The following is a 16925-nucleotide window of genomic DNA, read 5'->3' as shown; positions in this document are numbered from 1 at the left end:
ATGTGTATAGGATTTGACAACCGTGCCTAACGTGTGATATATATGCCAGGAGTTTGAGTGACGTGTCTGGCGTTTAACAGACGTGTCTAACGTAAGACAAATGTATCTAGTGTCATAGCATTTCATGACTTTCTTCTTCATAATCATCATCTAGTTATTCACGGGAAGAAAGAAGCAAACAACATAAATACTGTATATGTGTTTTGCATGTTGCAGAAAGTCTGGAAGATGATAGAAGCGTATGTGATAAAAGTCGCTGAAAGATACCCTAAAGACAATAATTTAATTGGTTTCTTTCATGAAAAAAACGATAAACCAGTTAGGGTCATGCAGTGGTAAATTTCTGACAAATTGGGTAATATCAAAGAAAATGTTAGGTCCTTCATCCGTTGTGTGTTCCTGAGAGACAGTAGCCTCGAACCCACTTACCCTGCCCTGTCTTGCCCTGCTCACCCCTGTCATGCCCTGTCCTGCCATTCCCTGTAATGCCCTGTCCTACCCTGCTGCCCTGCCCTGCCTGGTAAAGGTGTTTCAATTTTGAGGATACAAGGTTCTGGTTTGTATGAGATCATTACAGTATTACGCAGTACACATCCACTCGGTAAGGACGGTAGGCAGAGATTCCTGTCAGAGTTTGCATGTTCGTCTCAGTATCAAAATACACAGTGGAAATATATCCCTTTACTGGGTTATCTTAGAATAAATTCTACACACTTCACAAAACCATCGGAAAGGTTTAATATTATGTTTGAGGCCTAAATGAAAACTAACTTATTAAAAAATATACTTTATCCGAATTAGTGTTAAATTCTCCAAATGTTTCTTTTTTATTTTTATAGAATAACCAATGAATAAATAAATGTTATTTTTGTTTGAATTTACTTATAGAGCACAAGTGTAATAGAGCCTCGCTCTACCTACCATTAAAAATACCAGAATACAAACTATATCAGCCTCCCAGATTTAAAGACCATACGATCTAGGTAGAGGAAGTGTGAAACACAAAGAGAAACAGAGAACATGACCCACATACCACCCCTCTCGTCCTACATTAGCCACATATCGCCCCCTCTCGTCCTACATTAGCCACATATCGCCCCTCCAGTTAACTGCCAGGTCCTGGGATACAGCTTCTTACCTTGGTAATGTTTAGCTTGTCAGAAGTTTGTGATAGATCAGCTAATTTGCCTTGAAGAATGTTATTATTCTAGCTTATACATAAGACGTGACTTAAGCAATTATGATATAAACACGAAAATATTACATTGAATTTATTGGGTCATCCTAGGTTCAATTCTACATTATATACTATGTAAGACCTTTGTAAAGCTTTAAACTTATGTATAAAGCCTAAATAAACTTACTGACGGGAAAAAAACTGAGTAGAAATGAACTATATATTTTGGCTTCATTGTGAGACTATCTTCAGCATTTGACTCTTGCTTTATTTACTTGTTCATGAGTTACTGTTTACGAGACTTAATATTAACACCAGTCATGGTCTGGTGTACAGTGTGAGGGAGAAGATGACCGGTGCTTATCTAGGGTCTCCTGTCTACTTCCTAGCCACAACAGGCGGTATTTAACCTAATTATAAGTCACCTGACTATAGTTACTGACGATAATCACGAGACTTGATAATTATACATAATTACTAGGAATCTGAACACCTAAATAGCAGTTACAAAGTTTTATGTAATTTTTTTGACATGCTGAAAAGTCACAATTTTCGTTCGTTTTATGAAAATGTTCGAATATTTCATGGCTATTTTAATCATAGTTCACGGCAAGTATGTGATAGTAAAACAGAGATATCTTGAGTTATGTGTTTGTCAAGACAATAATGTGTAAAAAGTAAACTCTTTATTGCGACAGTAAATTATATGCAAAAATAATTGTATTTTTATTATCATGTGTGTTTCGTATTGTATGAAAGAAAGATCACAGTCAGCAGGGTTCGAAGCCACGTCAGGGAAGGCTGACAAGGTTCCCAAGTGACGCTCTAGATCACTCGGCCAGAGATACCTCAAAAGCTGGGCAGCGTTGTTTACAATCCATGTTTCTCCCACCCCGAGCACACCAGTGAACCTCAAGAAGGGTTTCAAGGTAATTTGCCGATATATATATATATATATATATATATATATATATATATATATATATATATATATATATATATATATATATATATATATATATATATATATATATATATATATATATATATATATATATATATATATATATATATATATATATATATATATATATATATATATATATATATATATATATATATATATATATATATATATATATATATATATATATATATATATATATATATATATATCGGCAAATGCAAAGAAATAAAAAAATAGAAGCTGCGAACTTTTAAATGGATTAAGACACAACAGTGTAAGTGTCAAGCTTCACTTGAAGCCTCAGTATAATCAAAGCTGTTTTGTGTATTTTTCAAGCAACCTTTTAGTTATACAAGGTTTTACCTATAGTGGAAGATTTATTGGGTACCCAATGAAGTTTTTAGCGAGTGAAAATTTATACTTAACACCTGCAGTTGGTAAAACCTAGATCATGAGCCTCCAATGGTCGAAGTAGTGAAACCTTGTACTCGATACTTCCAGTGAGTGAAACCTTGTACTTGACGCCTCCAGTGAGTGAAACCTTGTACTCGACGTCTCCAGTGAGTGAAACCTTGTACTCGACGTCTCCAGTGAGTGAAACCTTGTACTTGACGCCTCCAGTGAGTGAAACCTTGTACTCGACGTCTCCAGTGAGTGAAACCTTGTCCTTGACGTCTCCAGTGAGTGAAACCTTGTACTTGACACCTCCATTGAATGCAGTCAGCGCAGTCCGAGAAAGAAAAAGCCAGATCCTGTGATCAAGAGCCCATCACCGGCATCAAGGACCCTCCCTGGGAGAATCCCTCACTGTACATACACTGAAAGATAAGCTTGTTAATGTATATATCTTGAAAAATATACACCTGTCAATTCATATACCCTGATAGATACACACCCTTCATTGTATATACACTGAGTAATACATACCTACCAATATATATATACACCTGTCAGTGTATATACTGACAGATGCACACCTGCCGATTTATACGCATTGATAGATACAACTGTCAACACACCTGTCAGTGTATATACATTGAGAAATATACCTGTCAGTGTATATAACGTTGTAGCAGGTATGTGGGTAGTTCCTTCTCACATGTGAAGGACGATGTTGAAAAAAGTTTTTTTCTTTATTTCCTTTGGGAGAACATTGTTCTTTTCCCCTCATGTTACACTTATGGCTGTGATGACAGACTGAAAAAAAAGGCCTCCGAGAATGGTCCATACATTTTCCTTAGGGTGTTCCTTCATGGTTATTTAGAACAGCTCACATGTTCTTCTAAATATAACTAGGGCATAAAAAAACACACAAGAGAATGGTCAGTTGGGTAAAACTGAGAAGTTGGTCTCTGAAATATCTTGGGATTTTTACAGGGGATTTCTACTTCATCTCCTTTACTATCACTGAAGCTCACGTGGTTGACCATAGAAAACGTATATGGGTGTTTATTTTCTGACAAAAGCACTTACAGAACTATTCTGACGTGACACACGGTCAGTGGAACCTGGAAGAGCTAATTCGGGATTGTAATCAAATTCTGAGATGAAGAATAAGACTCTTAAGTGAAACTTTTAATTTTATTTACATCCTGCCCACACACACCTGACTCCATGATGCTCACTTTATGAGTCAATTGTTTATAGATGTAAATCAAATATGTAAATCACCCGTAAGCTATTGAAGCATCTTCACGTGTAACACGAGAAAAGTTTGATTTCTTGCTCTTATGTAATATAACGAACACTTCCAACACCTCAACATGAAAGAAGAAGAAACACAAGAATGTGAGTCAAGAATATGTATAAAGGAAAAAATATTTTAATTAACTCTAGCAACATAATTATTATAATAACGCAGCTAAAAACTGAAGGAAAAATAGCAATATCTATGATGTATTATAATTAATAGGAAGAGTTAAACTCGAATGGGCCACACAGTAAATTGTAAAAGGGTGGTAATCAATTTTGATCCGAGGAAGGGAAAAATAGCTTCACTTCGACTAAGACACTTTTACTGACATAAATGCTGCCCCATACATGGGCTCAGCTGTATAGTTACAATGGTTCGCGAAATTGTAGCAATACCGACGGAAGGATTGTAGCCCAAGGCAAGCACTGTCCGGATAGTTTTAAAACTGGCTTGTGGTAAGTTCGAACCCTCTCCGTTTGACGGGCTGGTTACAGTGGTGTTATGAAATATATGGTGTAATGATATAAGTCAACATTGTCTTTGTTTCGTGGGGTGTAAAACCTACCATAAAGCCTTATAACTGACACCAGTGTCAGGAAGGTGTCAGTCAGTGACCAAAACATCCAGAGTGAGTCATCATAACTGGCACCAACGTCAGCATATTTTATCCCGTCTCTCGTGTCACATAAAATATCACCACCATAATGATAGTAAGGTAGTAAACTATAATAAAATTATTAAACAAGGGAGTAAACTATAATAAAGACATTAATTCCAAATGGTAGTAATAAAATGAAAGAAGACAGAAGCATTAGTAGAGCAGAAGTGAGGTCTGAGAGTATCTATACTTTATTGTATACGATCATGGCTAAGTAACCTTCCATAATAACTCATATTTTAGCTGAATATTATCACCATATTAACAATTATTACAATATTAAAAAATCTCCAGTATCATCATGCGAGTATTCATCAATATACATCATTAACGTCATTACGAATATTCATCAATATACATCATTAACGTCATTACGAATATTCATCAATATACATTATTAACGTCATTACGAATATTCATCAATATACATCATTAACGTCATTACGAATATTCATCAATATACATCATTAACGTCATTACGAATATTCATCAATATACATTATTAACGTCATTACGAATATTCACCAATATACATTATTAACGTCATTACGAATATTCATCAATATACATTATTAACGTCATTACGAATATTCACCAATATACATCATTAACGTCATTACGAATATTCATCAATATACATCATTAACGTCATTACGAATATTCACCAATATACATCATTAACGTCATTACGAATATTCATCAATATACATCATTAACGTCATTACGAATATTCATCAATATACATCATTAACGTCATTACGAATATTCATCAATATACATCATTAACGTCATTACGAATATTCATCAATATACATTATTAACGTCATTACGAATATTCACCAATATACATTATTAACGTCATTACGAATATTCATCAATATACATTATTAACGTCATTACGAATATTCACCAATATACATTATTAACGTCATTACGAATATTCATCAATATACATTATTAACATCAGATGATAATTCATCAACTTTCATAATTACAAAATCATTATTTTCTTTACATTAACATATAATGTTAAAGACATTTTCAACATCACAACAAATCATCCTAGACTGTCATTGTTACTCATTATAACTCATAATGATGTTAACTTTCCTCACAATAAAGTATGGAACATTATTTTAGTGATATAAGAGATTACTTATCACCTTCCAAGACACTACGAGACTGGTCATCATAATGTGACACTTACACTCGTGGGGAAGCGTAAGAACCGTACGGGTCACAACCTGTGAGTTTGGGAGGTAATTAGAATTGATCCGAGGAAGAGGAGGATAACCCCTTAGACACACTGGACAAGGGCCGTCTTATATACAACTGGTTATGCTCCATTTTGGAATCAAATTTCATGTACTCACCTAGTTGAGGTTGCAGGGGTCGAGTCCGAGCTCCTGGCCCCGCCTCTTCACTGATCGCTACTAGGTCACTCTCCCTGAACCGTGAGCTTTATCATGCCTCTGCTTAAAGCTATGTATGGATCCTGCCTCCACTACATCGCTTCCCAAACTATTCCACTTCCTGACTACTCTGTGGCTGAAGAAATACTTCCTAACATCCCTGTGATTTATCTGTGTCTTCAGCTTCCAACTGTGTCCCCTTGTTACTGTGTCCAATCTCTGGAACATCCTGTCTTTGTCCACCTTGTCAATTCCTCTCAGCATTTTGTATGTCGTTATCATGTCCCCCCTATCTCTCCTGTCCTCCAGTCTCGTCAGGTTGATTTCCCTTAACCTCTCCTCGTAGGACATACCTCTTAGCTCTAGGACTAGTCTTGTTGCAAACCTTTGCACTTTCTCTAGTTTCTTTACGTGCTTGGCTAGGTGTGGGTTCCAAACTAGTGCCGCATACTCTAATATGGGCCTAACGTACACGGTTACCTGGAGGTTACCTGGAGGTTATTCCGGGGATCAACGCCCCCGCGGCCCGGTCCATGACCAGGCCTCCCGATGGATCAGGTGTGCAGGGTTCTGAACGATTCCTTATTACGATGTCGGAATGCTGTTCTGAGGTTTGCCAGGCGCCCATATGCTGCAGCAGTTATTTGGTTGATGTGCGCTTCAGGAGATGTGCCTGGTGTTATACTCACCCCAAGATCTTTTTCCTTGAGTGAGGTTTGTAGTGTCTGGCCCCCTAGACTGTATTCCGTCTGCGGTCTTCTTTGCCCTTCCCCAATCTTCATGACTTTGCACTTGGTGTACAAGAGAAACTTTGTTTTGATTTTTGTCTTAAAGTGAGAAATTTTCTCGCTTCCTACTGTCTTGTACCCCTTTAAAGTTCACCCTTATCAAAGAAACTATAATGAACCTCTCACAAGGTGCTTCAGTGTATGTATGTATATATAGTGATTTGCGGTTGAGTTAGTTTAACACTGCGTCGGCCAGGGGAAGACAGTTAAGATGGTCCCACTTATGCACTACCTGTTTCCCTTGTAGAACTGTGTGGAGAGAGAGAGAGAGAGAGAGAGAGAGAGAGAGAGAGAGAGAGAGTTGAATAATTCCATAAAAAAAGTCTTCACATATGAACACACAGGAAATTAAATTTTTTCTAAGACGCTAATATATAGAGGTGACTGTTTACACTCGCCAACGCGTCATTGTTATTGTTGGCGTTCTGGAGGACAAATGTGATAGTGTTGGAGGAGGTGTGATGATGTTTGAGGCATTACTGGAGGAAGAGGATGGAAGCCACGTTTCAACGTTCAATAAGATGCAATGAAGGAGACCTCGGTATCGCACACTCATTTGACAATGTGCATCCTGAGCCATCCATCTTGGCTCAGCAAGTCATCTTGACTTAGCTAGTCATCATGGCTCAGCCAGTTATCTTGGCTCAGGTAGTCATCCTGGCTCGACCAGTAATCCTGGTTCTCTTGCACGACAAACACATGCCTTACGAGGTCAAAGAAATATCTTAGATGCTAAACGTACACTTGGGCAAATGTTTCATAAGCTACGAAATGAACTATATTTGCGATTTTGACTAAAATAGACTCCCAATGCTTTTTTGGGAGGCTAAGTAGACATCGTGGCGAGGCATTTTTTTTTTATCAGTTATTCGTTCTGAAGATTTATTTTTTGACGTACTTAAAGAGATTTTATGTTTCCTTGGGGACAAAGAGAAGTGTGGAAGATCTATGACCAGCTTGGAAGAGACTTCGGGCGAAGCTGTGTGTCAAACTGACGACTGAAGAAGCTAAAGGAAGCCTCACAACACGAGGGATGAGGCCAAATCTTGGAGGCCAGAGAAAGTGATGAGAGGCCACTGAGTTTAGTGAGGAGAGTGAGGGTGTTAGTGAAGGCTGGCTGTAACTATGTGTGATGGTACCAGGAGAGTAGTTTCCATCACCCACGATAGTCTCTTAGATGTGATGGTACCAGGAGAGTAGTCTCCATCACCCACGATAGTCTCTTAGATGTGATGGTACCAGGAGAGTAGTCTCCATCACCCACGATAGTCTCTTAGATGTGATGGTACCAGGAGAGTAGTCTCTATCACCCACGATAGTCTCTTAGATGTGATGGTACCAGGAGAGTAGTCTCCATCACCAACGATAGTCTCTTAGATGTGATGGTACTAAGAGAGTAGTCTCCATCACCAACGATAGTTTCTTAGATCTGATGGTACCAGAAGAGCATATAGTCTCCATCACCCACGATAGTCTCTTGCACACCTGACCAGAGAGATACATCATTAAAATGGCAGACATTATGTTAGTTATTATAATTAATATTATGCTGTTTGATGAAGTTGCTTTCAGCATATCACTGTAATTATGTCTGTGCTTCGATATTATTAATAATAATAATAATAATAATAATAATAATAATAATAATAATAATAATAATAATAATAATATTTAATAATAATACGTACTATTATTATATATATGAGAAGTGCAAAACCCATATGGGTCATACAACGCCTGGAGAATGACATAGTTAGGTTTGATTCAAGGAAGAGGAGAGTAATTCCTTGGTTGAAGAGCCCTTTATCAGTGTCCAGACACCTTCCTTGAAGGGTACTATGAAGAACACCGTAGTCGTGAAGAATTCTTCACGACTACGGTGTTCTTCACACCAACTCCAAGACTGAGGGACTGATTACTTCATCCTTTGTATTTAGTTCTACTGTCTTCAAATTATGTCCTGGATTCTGTACTGATAAAGCCACTGGGTGGCGAAACGTCTACATTAAAGATACCCAGATGTTGCATATGTGTCTAATTTTTATTTTGTCGGTACTGCATACCATTCATGTACAACGATTTTAACTATATATATAATCATAAGAGAGAGAGCAGCTATACCATCACCATATATATATATATATATATATATATATATATATATATATATATATATATATATATATATATATATATATATATATATATATATATATATATATATATATATATATATATATATATAGTCTTGTATGAGTGTGACTGACCTGTGCCCACGATGAACTTGTTATCAGGTTTGGTCCCTGGTACTGGTGGCTCCTTCATGCGGAAGAGAAGCCAGAACCAGTAACCTAACTTCTGCTCTTGCGCTCCCGCCAGCGTGTGGATGTAGAGACCGTGACCCCAATGTGAGGCAGAAAACCTGCGTGAGAATACAGGTTGCAGATACGTACACACAAAGTGACTTGAACACATTTACACGTCTAGAATCAGGTACACATATTTAGAGACTAAGGGAATCAAAGTTGTGAGATTCTTTGAGCACTTGAAGCACAGTCAGTTATTCAAATAAAAGATCTTTCACCCATACTAGTGTAATAAGATAAACTTCATTTTAAAAGACCTCCCTTCTTTCCCCCGGTTATAATCATTTACATTATAACGACCAAACAAAAAAAAATCGCATCCACTGAATTTTTAAAGTTAACCACAGATAAAGTTTCACTTTAAAAGTTTATTAGTCTCCACAGACACTCGGTAATTATCAACAATTGTTCCTCAAACTAAAACTTAGTAACCCGAGGAGACAGTTGAAAGAAGACGCACTGTCAGAAGTCTCTCACTAATAACACTACGAGATGACGACACCGTCAGGCAGGTGGCCGACCTCTACTGAGTGTGCACAATCCTTAATTTGCAGGGAATCAACTCATGGTTATGATTCCGGTAGAAAATAGAGCACTAAACATTCATGTCCAGCCCAATCCCATAAAACTTGCTGCCCATTTGTTCAACCAACTGTGCCTGCAATTTTCCAAGAACATTGTGCTTTATGTGTCCCAAAAGGTCACTCAGTGTTAAGCCAGAAGTCTACTACTGAGTATACTCAACTCAGCATCCTTTGCTTCGTTGTCTGTTCATTACTAGGGACCCCTACATGGCTCAGGCATTATTCCTCTATACCAGTAATAAAGATGGGCAAGTCACTGCATAAGTGTTTGCACCACCGAATACACTGACACATACTGCATAAGGGTGACCAGAGTATTACTATGTGAGTCAGAGTACACAGACAACCATAAACTGCCATTTACAAATATCTAGATGAGAACTGCAGAATGGCATAGAGCTCCACGGTAAGTGCCAGGGGCTCGCTTGGTAACTGGGCACACTATAAGACTGAGCCCTCAATAATGTTCAGCAAGAAGTTTATCTATCCTCGCTTTTCAAGCCCTTGGACAAGAGGCATGACCCTCGAGATGGGGCTAAATCATGGTAATGAAGTTGTCATTCACCACTAACAGAGACTCTGGTACAGTTAAAAATGCAGGAAGAAAACTCAGTCGAATTCTCAGGTAGTGTTGGGCTCCAGCAAACGTAGTAGGCAAAGGCAGGGAGAGGCACAGCTCTGGCAGTCCTACCTCAGCATGGAGTGACAAAAGGCTGAACATAGGTGAAGCATACTGCACCTGCTTACACCCAGGTGAGGTGTGAGAGAAAGGTGTGGTGTGAGAGTTCCTTCAGAATATCCATTGCCTGTAGTAGATCCACTGTGAGCTTCTTCAGATGGTTAGGAACGTCGTTTAATAGTTTATTAGCTGTGAAAGAATTGGGAATAATTAGAAATCACGATAGGTTAAAGATGTGCAAAAAACAGCGAATACTTACAACATTAAGTAGCTGTGGGTACTTATGACATTACCTGAGGATTCCTACACAACCACTAGCAGGTACTTACACAAAGCGGTCGTCTTGTTCAGCTGCCATCTTCATGACGGTGAGGAAGGTGGTGTTGACAGGAACAGTGAAAGTTAGATTGTAGTTGGAAGAAGCGTTGTTTCCCTTCCATATGATGTATGTGAGCTTCACCTGAGGGCAGGAAGGACACAGGGAAGGTATGGTAGATTAGAAAGGTGATGAAGGAAGGAGATGGAAATAAGGAGGGAGATAAAGAGAAAGGGAAGTATTTGCTTCAGCATCATCTTCATATATAATAAATATTTAAGATTATATTCCCCATATATCAAACTAATATCAACAACTCATAATCTTACAGTTTTTTGTACGGTACATAATAATATTCTCACAAGCTAGCTGTGGTGGAGACATCTGAGGTCACCACAAGTTAGCTGTGGTGGAGACATCTGAGGTCACCACAAGTTAGCTGTGGTGGAGACATCTGAGGTCACCACAAGTTAGCTGTGGTGGAGACATCTGAGGTCACCACAAGTTAGCTGTGGTGGAGACATCTGAGGTCACCACAAGTTAGCTGTGGTGGAGACATCTGAGGTCACCACAAGCTAGCTGTGGTGGAGACATCTGAGGTCACCACAAGTTAGCTGTGGTGGAGACATCTGAGGTCACCACAAGTTAGCTGTGGTGGAGACATCTGAGGTCACCACAAGTTAGCTGTGGTGGAGACATCTGAGGTCACCACAAGTTAGCTGTGGTGGAGACATCTGAGGCCACCACAAGCTAGCTGTGGGAGAGACATCTGAGGTCACCACAAGTTAGCTGTGGTGGAGACATCTGAGGTCACCACAAGTTAGCTTTGGTGGAGACATCTGAAGTCACCACTAGATAATAATTATGTGGTATTTAGATGGGGTGTAAAACCAAGTAGGGATAAATAATCATAAATTACATGTCATTATCTTACTGAGACTCATGTCAGGAGACACGTGTCATGTCTGGTGAAGAACAGACCACCACCCATGCTACTACTACTACTACTACTACTACTACTACTACTACTTCTACTACTATTACTACTACTACTACTACTACTACTACTACTACTACCAGAAGCAAGTAGCAGCAACAGCAGCAGCCATTACTATCTCACCATTGTGGTGTTGGAGATGTCAGGTCGCTGAGGCAGGTCAGTGGGCACTGGGGCAGGGTGGTCAGGCAGGTCAAACTCGTCCACTGGTAGTGAGAAAATGTTTTTAGATTTTGTCTCAAAGGTCAAAGGCATTGAAAATAGCAAACAAATAATATGGCCAACTATTGTTTACGTAGAGGATATGTTGCAGGAGTATAGTGAACCCTCACGTAATTATAGTGAACCCCTCACGTAATTATAGTGAACCCTCACGTAATTATAGTGAACCCTCACGTAATTATAGTGAACCCTCACGTAATTATAGTGTACCCTCACGTAATTATAGTGTACCCTCACGTAATTATAGTGTACCCTCACGTAATTATAGTGAACCCTCACGTAATTATAGTGAACCCTCACGTAATTATAGTGAACCCTCACGTAATTATAGTGAACCCTCACGTAATTATAGTGTACCCTCACGTAATTATAGTGTACCCTCACGTAATTATAGTGAACCCTCACGTAATTATAGTGAACCCTCACGTAATTATAGTGTACCCTCACGTAATTATAGTGTACCCTCACGTAATTATAGTGAACCCTCACGTAATTATAATGGCTGGTTCACATGTTATTATAATGGCTGGTCCACATGTTATTATACTGGCTGGTCCACATGTTATTATACTGGCTGGTTCACACGTTATTATAATGGCTGGTCCACATGTTATTATACTGGCTGGTTCACATGTTATTATAATGGCTGGTCCACATGTTATTATACTGGCTGGTCCACATGTTATTATACTGGCTGGTTCACACGTTATTATAATGGCTGGTCCACATGTTATTATACTGGCTGGTTCACATGTTATTATACTGGCTGGTCCACATGTTATTATACTGGCTGGTTCACACGTTATTATAATGGCTGGTCCACATGTTATTATACTGGCTGGTCCACATGTTATTATAATGGCTGGTCCACATGTTATTATAGTGGCTGGTCCACATGTTATTATACTGGCTGGTTCACACGTTATTATACTGGCTGGTCCACACGTTATTATAATAGCTGGTCCACGTTATTATAATGGCTGGTCCACACGTTATTATAGTGGCTGGTCCACACGTTATTATAGTGGGTGGTCCACATGTTATTATAGTGGCTGGTCCACACGTTAATGTAGTGGCTGGACCACACGTTAATATAGTGGCTGGACCACGTTATTATAGTGGCTTGGATCACGTTATACTGACTGGTCCACATATTATTATACTGGCTGGACCACACGTTATTATACTGACTGGTCCACATGTTATAATACTGACTGGTCCACATGTTATAATACTGACTGGTCCACTTGTTATAATACTGACTGGTCCACATTTGATTATTATCTGGCTGGTCACATGTTATAATACTGCTGGTCCACATGTTATAATACTGACTGGTCCACATATTATAATACAGCTGGTCCACGTTATTATACTGACTGGTCACATGTTATAATGCACTGGTCCACATGTTATTATACTGACTGGTCCACATGTTATAATACTGACTGGTCCACTTGTTATAATACTGACTGGTCACATGTTATAATACTGACTGGTCCACATGTTATTATACTGAGTGGTCCACATGTTATAATACTGACTGGTCCACATGTTATTATACTGACTGGTCCACATGTTATTATACAGACTGGTCCACATGTTATAATACTGACTGGTCCACATGTTATAATACTGACTGGTCCACACGTTATTATACTGACTGGTCCACATGTTATAATACTGACTGGTCCACATGTTATAATACTGACTGGTCCATATTATAATACTGACTGGTCCACATGTTATTATACTGACTGGTCCATATGTTATAATGCTGACTACATGTTATTATACTGACTGGTCCAAGTTATAATACTAGATAGGTCCACATGTTATAATACTGACTGGATCACATGTTTTTATACTGACTGGTCCACATGTTATAATACTGACTGGTCCACACGTTATTATACTGACTGGTCCACATTGTTATAATACTGACGTCCACACGTTATTATACTGACTGGTCCACGTTATTATACTGACTGGTCCACATGTTATAATACTGACTGGTCCACATGTTATAACACTGGCTGGTCCACACGTTATTATACTGACTGGTCCACATGTTATAACACTGACTGGTTCACACGTTATTATACAGCTGGTCCACATGTTATAATACTGACTGGTCCACATGTTATAATACTGACTGGTCCACATGTTATTATACTGACTGGTCCACATGTTGTAACACTGACTGGTCCACACTTTATTATACTGACTGGTCCACATGTTATAATGCTGACTGGTCACATGTTATAACACTGACCCTGACCCATGTTATAACACTGACTAGTCCACATTATTATACTGATGGTCCACATGTTATAATACTGACTGGTCCACATGTTATAATGCTGACTGGTCCACATGTTATAATACTGACTGGTCCATGTTATAATACTGACTGGTCCACATTTTATAATACTGACTGGTCCACATGTTATAATCTGACTGGTCCACATGTTATAATACTGGACTGGTCCACATGTTATAATACTGGACTGGTCCACATGTCATAATACTGGACTGGTCCACATGTTGTAACACTGACTGGTCCACATGTCATAATGCTGACTGGACCACATGTTATAACACTGACTGGTCCACATGTTATAATACTGCTGGTACATGTTATAACACTGACTGGTCCACATGTTATAACACTGACTGGTCCACATGTTATAATACTGACTGGTCCACATGTTATAATACTGACTGGTCCACATGTTATAACACTGACTGGTCCACATGTTATAATACTGACTGGTCCACATGTTATAACACTGACTGGTCCACATGTCATAATACTGACTGGACCACATGTTATAACACTGACTGGTCCACATGTTATAATACTGACTGGTCCACATGTTATAACACTGACTGGTCCACATGTTATAACACTGACTGGTCCACATGTTATAACACTGACTGGTCCACATGTTATAACACTGACTGGTCCACATGTTATAACACTGATTGGTCCACACGTTATTATAGTATAATATTTACTTAAGTGCCGGCAAAAAAATTACCTAATTAGCAGACAAACCTTTAAGGTTAAAAGTGGAAATAAGTCTCATGTAAATTTTTTCTTTTGACTTTGCGAACTGAATCAACCATTTAATGAATTTCTAACGATTTTATGGGTTAGTTGGTTAATTGTGATTAAAACCTCTGTACTACACGAGTCAGTAATGCTGTATGTTACCTGCTCACCGCCAGTCATGAAGATTTTAATACATAATATATCGATTAAAGTTTGTTTATGCAACGTATTAAAAAAAAAACACTTGATACAATAATGTATATTTTGATTATATTGAAAATGATAAACAAATTTGTATTCAATCTGGTAAAATTGTAATATACAGAATAAAAGTCATTATAACGTGTCTGGAGCAACTATGAAACGAGAATTTGGAGAGGACACATTAAAGAACATTATAGAACATTTCTGTTATAGGACATTATTAAATCACGTTATAACAATATAGGAAGGATAAAAAAAATATGCAAAGTTACCTACACTGATTCAAATTCAAAATTCAAATTCAAAGTTTATTCTCTATAAGGATTACAATGCTGAGTTTACAGAATTTGGTTATTGTGTGGTTTACATGGGGTTGTTGTGGATTTATAATATCTGTTTATGAAGACAACTGTCAAATAACATGGCTACTAATACACTTGAGTCTTTAAAACATGTAACTGACTTTGAGAGGGATTCTTCTCCAGACAGGACAATGGAAATACAAGAACTCCTCTCTCTCGTCGATTCACCGGTATTCTCCCGGCCCGGGCCTTTTCCAAGTGGTGGCCCGGCCTTGGCTCCCTGTCGAGGGAGTGTCTGAGACCTAAGTCTCCCATGGGAGGAGGTACAAGTACCCTCTCATCGTTGGGACCAAGTGTCCCCAGGTCTAGCCACATTCCCCGCCCTCACGGGGCTCGTAGGGAGAAGCTAGGCCTCTCTGGTCTGCCATCCCCGCCCTAAGGGGGCTAATGGGAACGACAGTCTTGTGAGCTGCAAGCTCTGGCTCAGGCACCTACCCTGCCCTAGAAGAGCTGGGCATGGTGTCGATCACAAGAACCCAAATGGAAATACAAAGACCCCCAAAGACCAACCCCAATGGAAAAATAAAATGAACGTAATGGAAATAAGTCAATTTATCTGACTTTTTTGGATTATCCAAGGTAATTTACAAAATACGTTACTATGTATGATAATTGTACTTATGTGTACCTGTACCTAGATAAACTTACTTGCTAACTAGTCTCACAAAATCTTTGTTGACAAACAAATACAATAGTTACCCAAAAAGTTTAAGAGAGAAAATAAATAACAAGGGATAGAAAACGTCAGTTTCTGGAGTAACTTACCTGGAGCATCCTGGTCATCGATGGTATCATGAGCGACCCTCGGGCACTTCCTGAGTGCCACGTCCAGCAGGGTGCGTCCTCCCAGCAGCGGCAGGACGGCGTTGGTGTCAAAGAGGCCGCCGAAGGAGCCGTCAGGACGCTGATGAGACAAGACGTACTCTTGTGCCCGCGTCGCGTTCCATGATCCAGCCAACTGACTGGACATCATTGCCTGAGGAAGTGTGATGGAGACGTGAGGGAGGGAAGGAGGGAGGGACGGAGGGAAGAAGGAGGGAGACAGGAAACCCAGAGGGAGGGAACGGAAAGAAGGGAGGTAAGGAAGTAGAGAGGGAAGGAAAGAGAGAGTAAAGGAGACAAAAGTGGCGATGGGGAGAGGAACAGAGAAAAGGAGAGGATTGAAAAATAACATATTGAGAGAGAGAGAGAGAGAGAGAGAGAGAGAGAGAGAGAGAGAGAGAGAGAGAGAGAGAGAGAGAGAGAGAGAGAGAGAGAGGCCCTCTCATCATATTAATAAAGTCAACATGGTTTATCAGTGACGTCACACTGAACGTCGGCGATGATTGGCCGACGACATTACCAACACATTGTCTGCACTAATTGGCTTGCTCAGTAAACGAGAGAATAAAACAGGTAATTCGTTTGAACTATTATGATAGCGAAGAATTAGTCTGTATTAT

At 39.0% G+C, this 16925-nt stretch overlaps 1 protein-coding gene across 1 annotated transcript; it reads right to left on the bottom strand.

Moving 5' to 3' along the window:
- Positions 1 to 6711: 6711 nt before the first annotated feature.
- LOC138854484 (uncharacterized protein CG3556-like) lies at positions 6712 to 16476 on the bottom strand. The gene is made up of 5 exons (XM_070098060.1): positions 16249 to 16476; positions 11761 to 11843; positions 10654 to 10784; positions 8963 to 9117; positions 6712 to 8180 (listed from the first exon to the last, which is right to left on the bottom strand). The coding sequence occupies exons 1-5, from the start codon at positions 16454 to 16456 to the stop codon at positions 8119 to 8121; spliced, it is 639 nt and encodes a 212-aa protein (XP_069954161.1). The 5' UTR covers positions 16457 to 16476; the 3' UTR covers positions 6712 to 8118.
- Positions 16477 to 16925: the final 449 nt, after the last annotated feature.

Source organism: Cherax quadricarinatus, chromosome 61 (genome assembly GCF_038502225.1).
Source record: "Cherax quadricarinatus isolate ZL_2023a chromosome 61, ASM3850222v1, whole genome shotgun sequence".
In the NCBI taxonomy this organism is placed as follows: domain Eukaryota; kingdom Metazoa; phylum Arthropoda; class Malacostraca; order Decapoda; family Parastacidae; genus Cherax; species Cherax quadricarinatus.
The sequence above is the reverse complement of the archived record's forward strand: the minus strand, read 5'-3'. Positions and strand labels throughout refer to the sequence as shown.

Excerpts from the sequence above, each read along its gene's own strand:
- LOC138854484 (XM_070098060.1), bottom strand. The coding sequence starts at position 16,456 with ATGATGTCCAGTCAGTTGGCTGGATCATGGAACGCGACGCGGGCACAA. Across the intron at positions 11,844-16,248 it reads CGATGACCAGGATGCTCCAG|TGGACGAGTTTGACCTGCCT; the intron begins GTAAGTTACTCC and ends TCTCACTACCAG. Across the intron at positions 8,181-8,962 it reads CAAGTTCATCGTGGGCACAG|GTGTGCAAGAGACTATCGTG; the intron begins GTCAGTCACACT and ends CTCTCTGGTCAG.